This window comes from Nicotiana sylvestris, chromosome 8, assembly GCF_000393655.2.
Source record: "Nicotiana sylvestris chromosome 8, ASM39365v2, whole genome shotgun sequence".
NCBI classification, from domain to species: Eukaryota; Viridiplantae; Streptophyta; class Magnoliopsida; order Solanales; family Solanaceae; genus Nicotiana; species Nicotiana sylvestris.
The window spans coordinates 197,948,968-197,967,171 of record NC_091064.1 but is presented as its reverse complement, the minus strand read 5'-3'; the positions used below and the strand labels follow the sequence as shown (position 1 = coordinate 197,967,171).

General features: G+C 41.8%; 1 protein-coding gene across 1 annotated transcript; it reads right to left on the bottom strand.

Annotated features, from left to right (window-relative positions):
- Nucleotides 1-444: 444 nt before the first annotated feature.
- LOC138876222 (uncharacterized) lies at nucleotides 445-11,054 on the bottom strand. The gene is made up of 7 exons (XM_070155126.1): nucleotides 10,819-11,054; nucleotides 10,035-10,466; nucleotides 9,719-9,935; nucleotides 4,805-5,012; nucleotides 1,441-1,777; nucleotides 1,271-1,373; nucleotides 445-705 (listed from the first exon to the last, which is right to left on the bottom strand). Exons 1-7 carry the CDS (start codon nucleotides 11,052-11,054, stop codon nucleotides 445-447), a joined length of 1,794 nt encoding a protein of 597 aa, XP_070011227.1.
- Nucleotides 11,055-18,204: the final 7,150 nt, after the last annotated feature.

Here is an 18,204-nt window from a genome sequence, read left to right as displayed (position 1 = left end):
TAAAGAAGCTAATGAAAGTAACAACTACTAAAGATAAATAAAATTAGAAGCATCCAATTATTACATTCAAAGTAGTCAAATGTATCAAATCATCAAATATGCTCCACCCCCCGAATAAAAATAAGCATTGTCCATAATGCTTAACAAAATAAGAATAAAAAGTGGAAAGGGCGAAGAAACTCCCTAAGTGTCCTCGATCATCACTGTGTCACCCGCAGCATCAGTCACAGCTGGGTCAGTTAACTAAATATCATCATCAAGTGTGGAAGCAGCCTTAAAAGTGAACATAGCACGCACCGCCTTAGCAGTGTCAGAGTCAAGGCATGACTCCTAAGTCTGAGCAATGGGAGTATTATGGGAAGAAGGAGCTGGGTGAGGCTAGGCGGGGTCTAATATCATGTCAAAGGGGAAGTCTCCGACCTCAGATATCCGGGTCACCTCAACTCAAAGCTTATAAACTGACTTCTTACTGGCTTGGGACTTCCTCATTTTCCTCACTTGCTTGGTCAACTGCTCAATCACAGCACCGTGTTGTACCAATATGTCCACGATGACCTTCTGGTTGTCCAAGACTTTTCTAAGCTTCTTATCTATCTCAGATGAATCTAGGGGTGCCGGTGTAGATGGCTTCCCTATAACTGTACTGTGTATCTCAGACAGCTTTGAAGTAGCTGCATGCATACAGTTGTTGAGATTCACTAGTGTCTAGGAGACTCGCAAAGTATATAATGGGCATGTAGGCATGGGCACCAGCCTCAGAACTAGGCTAGAAACTATTATAGGAGCTGTAATAGGAGTTGAGTATAATGGCTTGGGCATAGTAGCTAATGCACTAGTATGAGGCTCAACCGAAGTAGATGCAATATTGGATGGATCAGAAGCTACCACTACGGGCTCATTAGATGGTCCAACATTAGTAGAAGGATGAGCACTCTTCTTTGGGTTCCTTGGATGCTACAGCTTGTACCACTCAAATGGCCTTATCGGCTTGACCTTGGTGTCAAATAGCCAGGACTCCAACTTGGCATCTGTTAGATACTAAATAATAGTGCTGGGACATGGGTAAGAGGTGTTACCCTGTTGTGCCACGAGGGAGATGTTTGCTAACATTAGGGCACCCACATTGATCGGGTACCCGATCATAATAAAAGCCGCCAATATTGCTCAAGGAATGGGCATGTTGTTCTCATTCAGGCATGGGTCCTGCCTGCTACATACAAAGGTTTGCCACCCCTTGGCCTCAAAACTAAGTGTTCTAGAGGATCAGTACCCTGGTAGCAATCCAAGAAGGAGTAGGTCCCGGTGATAGAATCTCTACAAGCCACACCCTAGCCTCTTCTTTCATAGCCAACTTCACTAAATACTCTTTAGCTCTACATTATCAAACCCGAAGTACGTATTCAAAGTATAATGATCAAACTTCACTTTCAAGTTGTGCACCTTGGTGTTCTTTGTCCCTTTGAGAATATGCGTTGTGTGGCATAGAATTCCCGGAAAAGATGCTCCTTTACATCCACCAGTTTCTTAGTAAACAACATCCACCCCTTTATTTTGGTAAACTGCTCTTGAACTGCGGGGTTGTATTTGTCAAGATCTTTGAGGAGGTACTTCCGCTCATGATTGAAGGACCTCTCCATCCACCACATTCGAAAATCAGAAAATGCTCGCCAACTCAAAAATCTATCTTCCCAGATAATCTTCTTCTTTGATCTTGCCAAGCCCGCTTGTGCACTTTCTCCCCCTCTCCCATCATCCGAGACATCATCAGAATTAGAACCTTAGGAAGATACATCGGACTCATAACTATCACTCGCTAAACCCTGGGATGTGCAGTAGGATGTAGAAGGCACATCCAGAGGCTCAGACTGCCTCTGTGGGCTAGATTGTTCTTTAGTGTGCACCTTCGGTAATGATATAGAATTCCCCTCGTAGGCTTCCCTAGACGGGGCATATGATCTAGACTCTAAGAGATCTCGACCTACTATTGTTTTCTTTGAAATTACTTTCTACACACTTGGGGCAAGGCTCCTCTGCCTCTGCCCCTTGAAGATTATCCTCTCCCTTTGGTAGATTCACCTCGACCTCGTAATCATACCATTGTCTATATATGCATAGAGAATTGTTAGTTGAAATTCATAATAAAGTATCTAAGACTTATATAAGTATGTGAGAAAAACATTAAAGCAGTGGGGATCTAGTTGGTTGAGCATGCAGTAGAAATTAGGGAAGTGTGGTCCACACAATTTGAAACGTGGTCCGCAAAAGGGAAGTGTTGACCGCACAATTCCAAGTACGGCAGCACTTCAGCACATATGTGCTAGGGAATTAGGTGATCCCTCTCTGATTGACAGTGTGGAGGAAGTTATGCGGCATCAAATTCATCTGCGGCCCATATAATTATAAGTGCAGTCCATTCTTGAGGTGTTCATGGGGCAGGCCTCTGATTAGTAGTGCGTACCTATTATGTGGACTCCCAAGAAATTCTGGGGTCCGCACAATTGAAGTGCGATTATAGAAATAGCATCAACCCAATTGCACTAATTAGCAGATTGCGGACCGTAAGATTCCAAGTGCGGTCCGCACATTCAAGTACACAAGCGGGACACGTCTATTTCACCTAGGTCATGCAAAATTTTTGTTTAATTCTACTTAGCAACATAGTATGGACATTGAAACTCAATTATCCCAACCTAATCTAGAATGCTCTATCAATTACCTGTACAAAACTACACCAATGGATACATTGAAGGAATACAGTAACAGATGGCATAAAAAGAAGTTAAAGGAAAAATAAATTCAAAAATAAAAAGGAACTAAAATTAACATGCAATGAAATATACCAGATGATGTAAATGTGCTAGATTTAGGTGAGCACAAATGGTTGTATGTGATTAAAAGTGCAAAGTCCTCAGGTAATCTCTTAGAGTAACAGTAAATTTCAAAAGTGTGAAAAGTTTAAAAAGAAGGCTCATGTTGTATTTATACTCAGAGACTAAGGTGGGTTAGAGAGACGAGCGCGGCCACACAATTTCAAGTGCGGTCACACTTTGTTACCTGGCCTTCAGTGGTCAGCCTAATTGTGAGGTCCGCACAATCTCAAGTTCGGTTGTGAAATTCACAAACCTACACAGTTTTGCTCCACACTGACAGGTGAAAAGTTCAGAGAACCTTTCATTTGGTATCTAAGATTTCTCTTGCAAGTGCGGTCCGCAGATGAAATCTACGATTGCGCAAGAGTTTTTGCAGCCACACAAGGAAAAAGTGTGGTCCATAATTTCTTGCTTTGATGACACAACCTTGTCTTCAATTTCTCATTTAACACTTATCCTTGCAGCACACTTCAAATTAAATTAGAGACATCAATAGCATCTAATTGAAAATGGAAAAGGAAAAGAACTTGGTTTGCCTCCCAAAAAGCGCATTATTTAATGTCGTGGCACGACACAATGTCATACCATCCTCAAGTGAAGTAAATAACCACCACCACGTGGCTCTCTCAAAATTTTTCCAAGTTCACCTGGTGACCATTGACTCAAAATATTTTATTGTTCTTGTTATTTAAATCCAATGCATCGAAAGGTGTCACACAAAAAATTTCGAACGGACCACTCCACTTTGACTTAAGCTTTTCGGGAAAAATCTTCAACCTTTAGTTAATAACAACACTAGATCAGCAACCTTGAACTCCTTGTTCTAAATATACTTGTCAAGAAGGCATTTCAAGTTTTCTTTGTACAAGGATGAACTCTCATAAGCATGGTACCAGAACTCATCCAATTCATTCAAGTGTGTAACCCGGAAGTTAGCGTCTACATCCTAATCAAGATTTAATTTCTTTAAGGCCCATATTGCCTTGTGCTCTAATTTCACCATAAGAAGAAAAACTTTCACGAACCCTAACCGGTATGGGGAAATTCCAATAGGTATTTTGTAAGCCTTCTGATATGCCCATAGTGCATCATCAAGCTTCTTGGACCAATCCGTCCGATTTGCATTCACCATATTGGACAAAATACTCTTTATCTCTTGATTGGAGACTTTCACTTGACCACGAGCTTATGGGTGATAGGGAGTTTTTACTTTGTGATTAACACTATACTTGCTGAGTAAAGTTTCAAAAGCCTTGTTGCGAAAATGTGAACCCCCTGCTTTTGATTTCATGTGGAGTACCAAATCTTGTAAAAATATTCTTCTTCAAGAAAGCAACTACACTTTTAGCCTCATATTTGGGTAAGACAACGGCCGGAACACATTTAGACATATAATCCACCGTGACCAAAATGTAGGTGTTTCTACAAGAACTCACAAAAGGGCCCATAAAATCAATGCCCCAAATATTAAAAATATCAATTCCCAAGATAGTTGTAAGAGGCATCTCATGTTTCTTTGAAATTCCATCGACCCGTTGACATTCATCACATATTTTCACCAGGTCATTTGCATCTTGGTAGAGAGTAGGACAATAGAAACCACAACTTAAGACTTTATCTGTCGATCTTGATCTACCATGATGACCACCATATGGCAAAGAATGACAAGCCCCAAGAATATCACCTTTTTTTTCTTCCATCACACACCTCTTAATCACCCTATATGTGCAAATCCAGAAAAGGTATGGCTCTTCCCAATAGTAGTCTTTACAATCCCTCTTGAGCTTCTTTCTTTGGTTTGAAGAGCACTCATCCGGAATGATACCACTCACAAGAAAATTTGCCAAATCATGAACCACGATACCTCTTTCATATAAAGTGCCAAAAGTTGCTCATAATAGTATAATTGACTTGGGCACTATTCATGGTCTTACTAGCATAGTATATGGGATGAAAAGCTTTGTTGAAACGTTGCCCCAAAGCAACACCAACTACTACATCACTCGCATCACACATGAGATCGAACGACAAACTCCAATTTGGGGAGGTAATGATAGAAGTAGTTGTCAACTTGAGCTTCAATTTCTCAAAAGCACTCATACAATCATCATTGAAATGAAACTTAGCATCCTTCTCAAGGAGCTTTCACAATTGGTTCACCACTTTAGAGAAATATTTGATAAAGCGCCGATAAAAACCACATGCCCAATAAACTCCGCACACCCTTCACCAAAGTGGGTGTGGAAGTGTCACGACCCTAAACTCGAACCCGATCGTGATGGCGCCTCTCGTGAAGACAAAGCAAGCCATTTAAACCAATTCACTTTTTAAACAGTTAATCAGTAATAAACAGCCTAAGCATGAGTAAATAAACCAAAGTCTAAGCAAAAAATAGCATAATATGCGGAATACGGCCCAAACACAGCCCGATACTGGGGTGTCACAAGTCAGGAGCAACTAACACACAAAATACCCCAAAGTAACTATAGAGTTTAGTATAGAACTAAGAATATAAAGGAAAGAGATAGGGAAGAGCTCCGGGCTATGAATGCCAACAGCTACCTAAAGACTCCTCGGATCCGTCTGAAGCTGGAAATGATCAGCACTCGGGAGCGAGGCCAGTTATGCCTGAATCTGCACACAGGGTGCAGGGAGTAAAGTGAGTACTCCAGCTCAGTGAGTAACAAATGTAAATAAAGACTGAAAGCAAGAAATCACGTAAGGCACAAAGCATTCTATAATGAAGCATTAAAACCATTTCAAAACAGTAAAATAGTGAAAGATAGGTAAAATCCTTTAACTCAAATTTAACTTTATGAAAAGCCTCTTTCAACAATTAAATAGGTAACTGACAGTCAATTATGAAGAGTAAACACATAAAGGTTTGCCCCTCAGGCACAGTATCAACAAATCCGCCCCTCGAGCAATATCTCAGAATAATATCAGCCCTTCGGGCTCAATTTTAGAATAGTACTAGCCCCTCGGGCTCAAATCTCATATCACAATAGGTACCCGCGCTCACTGGGGGTGTGTAGACTCCTGGAGGGGCCCCTTACGGCCCAAGCGCAATAACAAGTTATCCCATGGCATCAAAACTAGGCTCTCAGCCTCATATCAATCAAGCCACCTCGTAGAGTACATATCTCAGGCCCTCGGCCTCAAATCAATATAAGTGTTTCCTCACAACATAGGCCCTTAGCCTTACTCAATCAAAAATCCTCACAAGCCACTCGGGCAATAGTAAAACAGTGTTTCTCAGCCCAAACATCATTTAAAATATCATTTAAGTATTAAAACTGAGTAAACATGGCTGAGTATGAAAACAGTGGAAAAATAACAATGACCAAGTTCAAGTATAAAGTCAAAACAATGAGTAAATATCGATAAAAGCCCCAGAGGGTTCAAATAGTTGGCACGAAGCCCAAATATGACATTCAGCCCAAATAATAATGATAGCAAATAGTTTTCAATCAAATACGCGGTAAAATCATCAATCGGGATAGACCAAGTCACAATCCCCAAAAGTGCACCCCACGCTCGTCATCAAGTGTGTGCCTCACCTTAATATAGCACTACAATGTGTCCGGGGTTTCAAACCCTCAGAACATCATTTACAATCATTACTCACCTCGAACCAGTCAAATCTCTAACTTGTGATGCCTTTGACCCTCGAATCGGCCTCCACGCGTGTCGAATCTATTCAAAATCAGAACGAGGATGTCAAAATAGGCTAAGGGAACGAAGCCCAAGCGAAATTATTCAAAATATGACACAAATCCTGAAATTACCAAAACCTGACCCCCGGGCTCACGTTTCAGAATTCGATAAATTTTACATCAATAGATTCCTTATCTCCCCACGAGTTCATATGTCACGACCCAAACTGAAGGGCCATGACTAGCACCCGACCACACTTGCCGAGCACCAACGCACATTTCATCTAACCTTTATTATTATCTTTTAGGGGTGACGAGATCAATATAAATGGTAGACCTAGATCATGGACAACCAGCAATAAAATATGACGGCATGAACATACATAGCAGGGGATGACCAGACAATCAAGAAACTACATATAAGGTATGAGCTACCACGCTACTATGAAAGACTATACAACAAAAACTAGCCGACAAGGCATACCAAACTATACATGAGCCGACACCTGTCTATGAGCCTCTAAAAGAACATAAGTGTTGCAACATAGCCGGAACAGGGCCCCGACATACCCATAATGTCTATAACAAAAATTGCATACCAAGACCAAGGCAAGTCCGGAGAAGGGATCTCGCCAATCACCGCTGAACTGGACAGTCTACTGTGGTGGGGGAGCTGCACCTGCCTGTCTATCAGGACCTGCAGCACGACATGCAGCGTCCACAAATAAAAGGACGTCAGTACGAATAAAGTACTGAGTATGTGAAGGCAAGGAACCATAAATGCGATCAGTAATGTAAGCAAGGATAGAGAATATACAACCTGTAACATCTTAGTACCTCTGAGGGCTACTTACATGAAATGCATGATACATATGTATAAATACATAAACCTTTAAAGCATTCGCCTCTATGGGCATCATCATCATCATATCGTACCCGGCCATAATAGGCTCGGTAGAATCGTACCCGGCCACGTGGAGCTCGGTAAAACCCAACTGATCAGTGGTTGCACAATAGGTGCCGTACCCGGCCAACTATAGCGTGGCTCGGTAGAGTAAAATAGATACATATATATAATGCATGCTCGACTCATGGAATCACATTCTAAACCTTTCGGAGTGACGTAAGGTCGGTATCCTCTGTACACGTTATTAGGACTAACTCTTCACTATGAACCTTATAAGAATCAGGAAGTACCAACAACATTGATAACATAAGAATAAGAGAAGCAACATTAACATCAATCGTTCCATAAGAGGGAAAACAATGTAAGTACTGCTAGCTTCTAAGAGTAGAGTATCTTGGAAGATCGTTCATTACATTATGTACAATCGGAGTCGTGCAAAAGAAGGAAAGGGATAGCCTCACATACCTTGTATATACTGCCCCAATCTCAAGCTATGCAATTGTCAAAACTCCTTAGTCTACAATAAGAGAAACGATACTATCGTTATCATTTAAGCGTCATAACTATTATGTATCGACCACAACCTATTTTACGATGAAACAGACAGCACCTCCCCTATATATATGACCTCACACCATTCAAAACAGTCACCAAACAACCCAAACAACATCAATAATAAACATATTGAGCCTCCCAAAATAGTCCACACATAGCCTAATCACTCCATTCATACGACGACCACCGTAGTCGTGTCAAACAACCTGGAAATGTTACGAATAACTATCAGCCCATAACCCTACATATATATGGTGTTTATCCACACCCTTCCTCCTCCAAAACTCCACAAGATAGTAGTAAAATACGCAGCCCAACAACAACGCAAAACAGTCCACAAAACAATAACATTACTACCAAGCCTTTCGATATATATCTCACAAGTTCTAGCTTCAATGGCTTAGCTGCAACTTGGATAATCTTAAATACATATAGAGTAAGAGGTTCCTTACCTTTATACAGAAAGAACAACTCCAATTTTACCTTAAATTTCCATGAAATATCCCTCCAATGCTGCCACAACAACAAAAAAGCGAAACTAGCGATCAATTAGTGTTTTTCGGCACTAGAATCACTTTAGAAGGCTTGAAATCACCTAGGATTGATATTAAGAACATGAGGGAGTATTTAAAGAACATAAACCCTTTAAAACAACCTCCCACACGAGCTGAAACGACACAAAAATGAGCAACAACAAGAAGAACAAGAGACTTACTAGCGCCACGGAATTCCCGACACTTGATTTGTGTTGTTTGCCCTTTTTTGGGTCTTGAATCTTGAGAGAACCTTGAGAGGATGTTCCTAGGGTTCTAAGGTCTGAAAATAGTGAAAATAAATGACTTAAAACGGGTTGGAGGCATCCTATATAGGTCCAAATATCTTAAACCGACTTAGTGGGCCCCATAGAGAGGTGCTTGGCGCAGTCTCGCGAAAATGCGAATATCTCTCTACTCCGAGATCGTATCGATGAACGGTTTAATGCGTTGGAAACTAGACTCATAGATATTTAATTTTGGTTGGTAGATCACCCCGTAATTCCTTGTAAATTATGATAAAAGATTAGAAACATTTGACCTAATGTTTAAGTAAAATTATGAACCTAAGTTGCGACAACTTTTGTCGACTTTTGTTTCATAACTCGTTTGACTTCAAGACTTATGATACGGATATTATATGATTAAAATACCTTAATAAATGACCTCTTGAGTGTATTAAGCACCGCTAGATTACCTGAAAATATGAGTTACAACATCCTTGATTCGTTTAACTTCTAATACTGGTTAATCACCCTTATACACTCTTGTATCACTTAAGACCAATAGGATTGACTTCTTATCATCTCAAAGATAATTCCTTCTTGGATTTATGTTAACTAATATATGGCATGAACTAACACATGTGGATATGGGTTGTAACACCCTCCCCCCTTAGGAACATTCGTCCTCGAATGTAAGGGTTTATGGGGAGTTTAAATCATCGTGGATTCCAATGGAAATTTCCGATCAATTTTCCCCTATAAAATGGTCACTAGCAAAACTTGCAAGTAATTAAGCCCAACATATGGTTTCACAAGTCTACACAAAGCATTATGCGTATTTACATTATCTACATATCACCATTTTGTATTAAGGAGGAGTATTCTCAAATTATTGCTTACCTCATAGAGCCGTTTCTTCTTCCAATGTATCCTGTCTTCCACCAGCATCCTTGTTATCTTCATTCTGGAATAAGTAAGGGTATTTAGACTTCATCTCCTCTTCTGCTTCCCATGTCATTTCTTCCATATTTTTGTTCCTCCACAATACTTTGACGGAAGCTACATCTTTTGTTCTCAGCTTGCGGACTTGCCGATCTAATATCGCCACTGGCACTTCTTCATATGATAGGTCCTCTGTAACTTGTACATCTTTGATAGGGACGACTCGAGAAGGGTCTCCAATACATTTTCTCAACATAGATACATGGAATACCGGGTGGACAAATTCCAATTCGGATGGCAATTCTAACTCATAAGCAACCTGTCCAATCCGTCGAAGAATTTTATACGGCCCGATATACCTTGGACTCAGCTTACCTTTCTTCCCAAAACGCATAATACCCTTCATTGGTGAGATCCTCAGGAAAACCCAATCACCAACCTCAAACTCTAGATCACGACGTCGGACATCAGAATAAGATTTTTGCCTGCTTTGTGCCGTCCTCAATCGCTCCTGTATCACTTTCACCTTCTCAATAGCTTGGTGAATCAAATCTGGCCCATATAATTCTGTTTCACCGACTTCGAACCATCCAACTGGTGATCTACATCTCCTCCCGTATAGTGCCTCATATGGGGCCATTTTAATACTGGAATGGTAGCTATTGTTATAGGCGAATTCTATGAGTGGAAGATGATCATCCCAATTCCCCTTAAAATCTAGAACACATGCTCGTAGCATATCTTCCAGTGTCTGAATGGTACGTTCAGCCTGTCCATCAGTCTGCGGATGAAATGCCAGTGCTGAGATTTACCTGTGTGCCTAAACCCTTCTGGAAAGACCTCCAAAAGTTAGCCGTAAATTGAGCTCCTCGGTCTGATATAATAGATATGGGCACACCATGAAGCCTAACAATCTCCTTGATATACAACTTTGCATAATCTTCAGCCGTGTAAGTTGTCTTCACTGGCAGAAAATGGGCACATTTTGTAAGTCGATCAATTATCACCCAGATGGAGTCAAACTTATGATAAGAGCGAGGTAATCCAATAATGAAGTCCATATTAATCACCTCCCACTTCCAGGTCGGAATCTCTATATTTTGAAGCAATCCACCGGGTTTCTGATGTTCTATCTTTACTTGTTGACAATTGGGACACTGGGCTACAAATTCTGCAATAGACTTCTTCATATTATCCCACCAATATTGCTCCTTGACATCATGATACATCTTTGTCGAGCCGGGATGGATGGAATATCGGGATTGATGAATCTCATTCATAATCTTCTCTCGCAACCCTGCCACATTAGGCACACACAATCGGCTCTGGTATCTCAGTGCCCCATCTTTTCCGATCCTAAAAGCCATACTTTTACACTGTTGAATGCTTTCTCTTAATCGTACTAAGATAGGATCTTCATATTGTCGTGCTTTTACCTCGGCTACCAAAGATGATTCTGATGTATTCTGTACAGTAACACCTCCGTCATCAGAGTCTAACAATCTGATTCTCATATTGGCTAGCTGATGAAGCTCTTTAATCAACCCCCATCTACCTGCCTCAATATGTACTAAGCTTCCCATTGATTTACGGCTGAGAGCGTCTGCCACAACATTGGCTTTACCGGGATGATACAATATCTCGACGTCGTAGTCTTTCAATAATTCAAGCCACCTACGCTGCCTCAAATTCAACTCTTTCTGCTTGAAGATGTATTGTAAACTCTTGTGATCTGTGTAGATGTCAACATGGACGCCGTATAAGTAGTGCCGCCATATCTTCAAAGCATATATTACTGCAGCCAATTCCAAATCATGGGTTGGATAATTCTTTTCATGCTTCTTCAATTGTCTTGATGCATAAGCAATCACATTCCCACGCTGCATCAATACGCACCCCAAACCTATACCTGAGGCATCACAATATACCACATAACCTTCTGTTCCTTCAGGAAGAGTGAGCACTGGTGCAGATGTCAATCGATTCTTCAGCTCCTGAAAACTACGTTCACAAGTGTCAGACCACTGGAATTTGGTAGCTTTTTGTGTTAACTTAGTCAATGGTGATGATATAGAGGAAAATCCTTCTACAAACCGCCTATAATATCCTGCTAGCCCTAGGAAGCTGCGGACTTCTGATGGTGTTGTAGGTCTCGGCCAATTCTTTACTGCATCGATCTTCTGAGTGTCGACACTAATACCCTCATCAGATATCACATGGCCAAGGAATGCTACTGAGTTCAGCCAGAATTCACATTTGGAGAGCTTAGCATATAACTTACGATCCTGAAGCGTCTGTAATACTATCCGCAAGTGGCCCGCATGTTCCGCCTCCGAACGAGAATACACTAGAATGTCATCAATGAATACAATCACGAACACATCAAGATAGGGCCTGAATATAGTATTCATGAGATCCATAAAAGCTGTTGGGGCATTTGTTAGCCCGAACGACATCACCAAGAACTCAAAGTGCCCATATCTTGTCCGGAAGGTCGTCTTTGGAATATCCTTCTCCCTAACCCTCACCTGATGATACCCTGAACGTAAATCAATCTTAGAGAAATACTTGGCACCCTGGAGTTGGTCAAACAGGTCATCAATTCTTGGAAGTGGATACTTGTTATTTATAGTAGACTTATTCAACTGTCGATAGTCGATACACATCCGTAACGACCCGTCTTTCTTCCGCACGAATAGGACTGGTGCACCCCAGGGTGAAGTGCTAGGCCTAATAAAGCCCTTATCCAGCAAGTCCTTCAACTGCACCTTCAACTCTCGCAACTCTACCGGGGCCATTCTGTATGGAGGAATAGAGATCGGTTGAGTGTCAGGCAACACATCAATGCTAAACTCAATCTCCCTTTCAGGAGGAAGGCCTAGGAGTTCATCTGGGAAAACATCTGGGAATTCATTAACCACAAGGATTGGTTGTAAAGTAGGCGGTTTCGCCTCCGCATCCCTAACGCGAACGAGATGATAAATGTAACCTTTTGAGATAATTTTCCTTGCCTTAAGATAGGAAATAAACCTACCTTTCGGTGTAGCAATGTTCCCTTTCCATTCAATGACGGGTTCACCCGGAAATTGGAACCTAACCATCTTCATACGACAGTCAACATTTGCATAGCATGAGGCCAACCAGTCCATTCCCATTATCACATCAAAATCAACCATTTCTAACTCAAATAAATTTGCCGAGGTTTGACGACTACAAATCATCACAGTGCAACCTCTATATACCCTTCTAGCAATCACAGAATCTCCTATCGGAGTAGATACCGCGAGGGGTTTACTTATCAATTCAGGTTCAATGCCAAACTTATTAGCCACAAAGGGTGTAACATAGGATAATGTAGATCCCGGATCAATCAACGCATATACATCATAAGAAAACACAGATATAATACCTGTAACAACATCTGGAGACGACTCGAGATCCTGTCGACCTACTAGAGCATAGGTTCGATTTTGAGCACCACTCGAACTCGGCACTGCACCTCTACCCCTACCACGACCTGTCGACTGCTGAAAACCCCGTGCTGGAGGTCGAACTGATGAGGAAGAACCAGACACAGATCCAGTCGGCTGAGCCATACCATCACCTCCTCTATTAGGACAATCCCGCATCATATGGCCAGGCTGCCCGCACGAATAGCATGCATCAGAACCTCGACGACACAGTCCAAAGTGGGCCTTGCCGCACTGATCACAATGTGGTGTTGGGGGTCTCATCTGACTAGTATCCCTGTGATGTTGCGAGCCAGATGCCCGCGAACTCTGACCTGGACCAGAATAGGATCGATCATATCGAGGCCTCTGAAACTGTGGAGGAGCACTAGCTACAGGTGGCGCCGAACTCCTCGAAAACTGTGGCCTGATGCGGCCTCTGAAGTCATCAGAATACCCTGCAAATCTCGCCCTCTTATGCTGGCCCCTATCCTGCTCCCTAACTGCCCTCTGCTGGCGCTTACGATCCTCTAGGGTCTGGGCATAAGCTTGAATACGGGAAATATCCATGCCCTCCACCAAGGAGGCTGTCGTACACTCATTTATCAGATGTGGTCCCAACCCATTCACGAACATATGCACCCTATCACTCATCTCGGCCACCATATGGGGAGCATACCTTGCCAAAGAATCAAACTGCATACTGTACTCTCGCACACTCATATTACCTTGTCTAAGGTTCAAGAACTTATCAGCTCTAGCTCGTCGTATCTCAACTGGCAAGTAGTGACGAAGAAAGGCCTCAGAAAATTCCTTCCACACAGCTGGAGGAGGGTTCGGACCCCTGGATCTCTCCCAACTATCATACCAGAGAACCGCTAAATCCCGTAGCCGATAAGAAGCCAACTCTACTGCCTCTGTATCACTAACATGCATAACCCGAAGTGTACGATGAACCTGGTCAATAAAAGTCTGTGGGTCCTCCTTGGGGTCTGATCCGGTAAACACTGGAGGGTCTAAATTAATAAAATCACGAACTCTTGTACTAACTGGTTTCTCAGCAGCACCTGTATTCTGCCTCTGATCCTGAGCAGCTACCAAGCTAGTCAATAACTGCAAAGCACTCCGCATATCCTGGTCTGGAGTGCCAGACGGAGGAACTGGAGGTGCTGGGTGCCTTCTAATATCCTCTGGAGGAGATGGAGTAGATGAGGTATGAGAGGGCATCTCACTTTGAGCCTCACTTTGTCCTGCTCTAACTTGGGGCACCTGACTGGTACCCTCTCCCGCTGCTGTATCAAGCCGTCTACTAATCGTTTGCTTCCTAGTCGAAGGCATCACTGAAAAAAACAAGGTGAATATTAGAGACGAACACTTACGACTCAACTCTACGCACGATCTAGATTCAGGAAGAAGGTAACAACCCTAGATGTCATGTAGCCTCCTGATTATAAATGTGGCGCGCTACACATCCATAATCAAGACTCTACTAGACACGGCTCATAGACAACCCCTAGGACAGACTTGCTCTGATACCAAGTTTGTCACGACCCAAACTGAAGGGCCATGACTAGCACCCGACCACACTTGCCGAGCACCAACGCACATTTCATCTAACCTTCATTATTATCTTTTAGGGCTGACGAGATCAATATAAATGGTAGACCTAGATCATGGACAACCAGCAATAAAATATGACGGCATGAACATACATAGCAGGGGATGACCAGACAATCAAGAAACTACATATAAGGTATGAGCTACCACGCTACTATGAAAGACTATACAACAAAAACTAGCCGACAAGGCATACCAAACTATACATGAGCCGACACCTGTCTATGAGCCTCTAAAAGAACATAAGTGTTGCAACATAGCCGGAACAGGGCCCCGACATACCCATAATGTCTATAACAAAAATTGCATACCAAGACCAAGGCAAGTCCGGAGAAGGGATCTCGCCAATCACCGCTGAACTGGACAGTCTACTGTGGTGGGGGAGCTGCACCTGCCTGTCTATCAGGACCTGCAGCACGACATGCAGCGTCCACAAATAAAAGGACGTCAGTACGAATAAAGTACTGAGTATGTTAAGGCAAGGAACCATAAATGCGATCAGTAATGTAAGCAAGGATAGAGAATATACAACCTGTAACATCTTAGTACCTCTGAGGGCTACTTACATGAAATGCATGATACATATGTATAAATACATAAACCTTTAAAGCATTCGCCTCTATGGGCATCATCATCATCATATCGTACCCGGCCATAATAGGCTCGGTAGAATCGTACCCGGCCACGTGGAGCTCGGTAAAACCCAACTGATCAGTGGTTGCACAATAGGTGCCGTACCCGGCCAACTATAGCGTGGCTCGGTAGAGTAAAATAGATACATATATATAATGCATGCTCGACTCATGGAATCACATTCTAAACCTTTCGGAGTGACGTAAGGTCGGTATCCTCTGTACACGTTATTAGGACTAACTCTTCACTATGAACCTTATAAGAATCAGGAAGTACCAACAACATTGATAACATAAGAATAAGAGAAGCAACATTAACATCAATCGTTCCATAAGAGGGAAAACAATGTAAGTACTGCTAGCTTCTAAGAGTAGAGTATCTTGGAAGATCGTTCATTACATTATGTACAATCGGAGTCGTGCAAAAGAAGGAAAGGGATAGCCTCACATACCTTGTATATACTTCCCCAATCTCAAGCTATGCAATTGTCAAAACTCCTTAGTCTACAATAAGAGAAACGATACTATCGTTATCATTTAAGCGTCATAACTATTATGTATCGACCACAACCTATTTTACGATGAAACGGACAGCACCTCCCCTATATATATGACCTCACACCATTCAAAACAGTCACCAAACAGCCCAAACAACATCAATAATAAACATATTGAGCCTCCCAAAATAGTCCACACATAGCCTAATCACTCCATACATACGACGACCACCGTAGTCGTGTCAAACAACCTGGAAATGTTACGAATAACTATCAGCCCATAACCCTACATATATATGGTGTTTCTCCACACCCTTCCTCCTCCAAAACTCCACAAGATAGTAGTAAAATACGCAGCCCAACAACAACGCAAAACAGTCCACAAAACAATAACATTACTACCAAGCCTTTCGATATATATCTCACAAGTTCTAGCTTCAATGGCTTAGCCGCAACTTGGATAATCTTAAATACATATAGAGTAAGAGGTTCCTTACCTTTATACAGAAAGAAAAACTCCAATTTGACCTTAAATTTCCATGAAATATCCCTCCAATGCTGCCACAACAACAAAAAAACGAAACTAGCGATCAATTAGTGTTTTTCGGCACTAGAATCACTTTAGAAGGCTTGAAATCACCTAGGATTGATATTAAGAACATGAGGGAGTATTTACAGAACATAAACCCTTTAAAACAACCTCCCACACGAGCTGAAACGACACAAAAATGAGCAACAACAAGAAGAACAAGAGACTTACTAGCGCCACGGAATTCCCGACACTTGATTTGTGTTGTTTGCCCTTTTTTGGGTCTTGAATCTTGAGAGAACCTTGAGAGGATGTTCCTAGGGTTCTAAGGTCTGAAAATAGTGAAACGAAATGACTTAAAACGGGTTGGAGGCATCCTATATAGGTCCAAATATCTTAAACCGACTTAGTGGGCCCCATAGAGAGGTGCTTGGCGCAGTCCCGCGAAAATGCGAATATATCTCTACTCCGAGATCGTATCGATGAACGGTTTAATGAGTTGGAAACTAGACTCATAGATCTTTAATTTGGTTGGTAGATCACCTCGTAATTCCTTGTAAATTATGATAAAAGATTAGAAACATTTGACCTAATGTTTAAGTAAAATTATGAACCTAAGTTGCGACAACTTTTGTCGACTTTTGTTTCATAACTCATTTGACTTCAAGACTTATGATACGGATATTATATGATTAAAATACCTTAATAAATGACCTCTTGAGTGTATTAAGCACCGCTAGATTACCTGAAAATACGAGTTACAACATCCTTGATTCGTTTAACTTCTAATACTGGTTAATCACTCTTATACACTCTTGTATCACTTAAGACCAATAGGATTGACTTCTTATCATCTCAAAGATAATTCCTTCTTGGATTTATGTTAACTAATATATGGCATGAACTAACACATGTGGATATGGGTTGTAACATCATACATATCAAAAGTTCTGAAATCCGACCTCAAATGGTCCTTCAAATCCTCAATCAAAGGTCTAAATTTCCAAGACGTAGTTCTCCAATTTTTGGCTTAATTTCCATGATTTACTAGGTGGAATTCACATTAGAATAGAGTTTTAAGTCCAAGAATTTTACTTCTAAGTGATTCCCCTTGAATCCCTCTTAACCCCATTCAAAAAGCTCCAAAAACGACCAACAATGGAAGAAATAAACCCCACATTCGCGGACAAGACGACCTTTTAAACCTTTTGCCCAGGCCTAATTTCCTTCATCGCGAACGCGGTCAAAGCCTCGCGTTCGCGAAGCACAAATTAACTTTGACCAGTTTTCTTCTTACACGATCGCGACCAAACCCTCGCGAACACGATGCTTTACCCATAAGAACTTTCGTGAACGCATTCCATCCATCACGAATGCGATGAGTTAGTTCCACTGAAGCTCAGCCTCTCATTTCCTTCTATGCGAACACGACTACACACCCGCGAACGCGATGCACCTATGCCCAGCCCTTCGTGAACGCGGAGAACTCATCGCGAACACGAAGTCTTAATTCCCACCTTCCTCGACTGACTCTTCGCGAACGTGAGGACCTTCTCGCGAATGTGAAGGTCACTTTTCTGCAGCACTGACCTGCAATTTTCTGCAGGTTCCAACTTCATGAATTGGCCCGATTGACCACCCGAAACTCACCCGAGGCCCCCGGGACCTCAAAAAAAGGCACAAACATATCCCAAAACCTTATTCAAACTTTTATCAATGTTCAAAACATCTCAAACAACATCAAATCAACCAAAAAACATCGAATTTAAGCCTAAGTTTCTAAAATCTTCCGA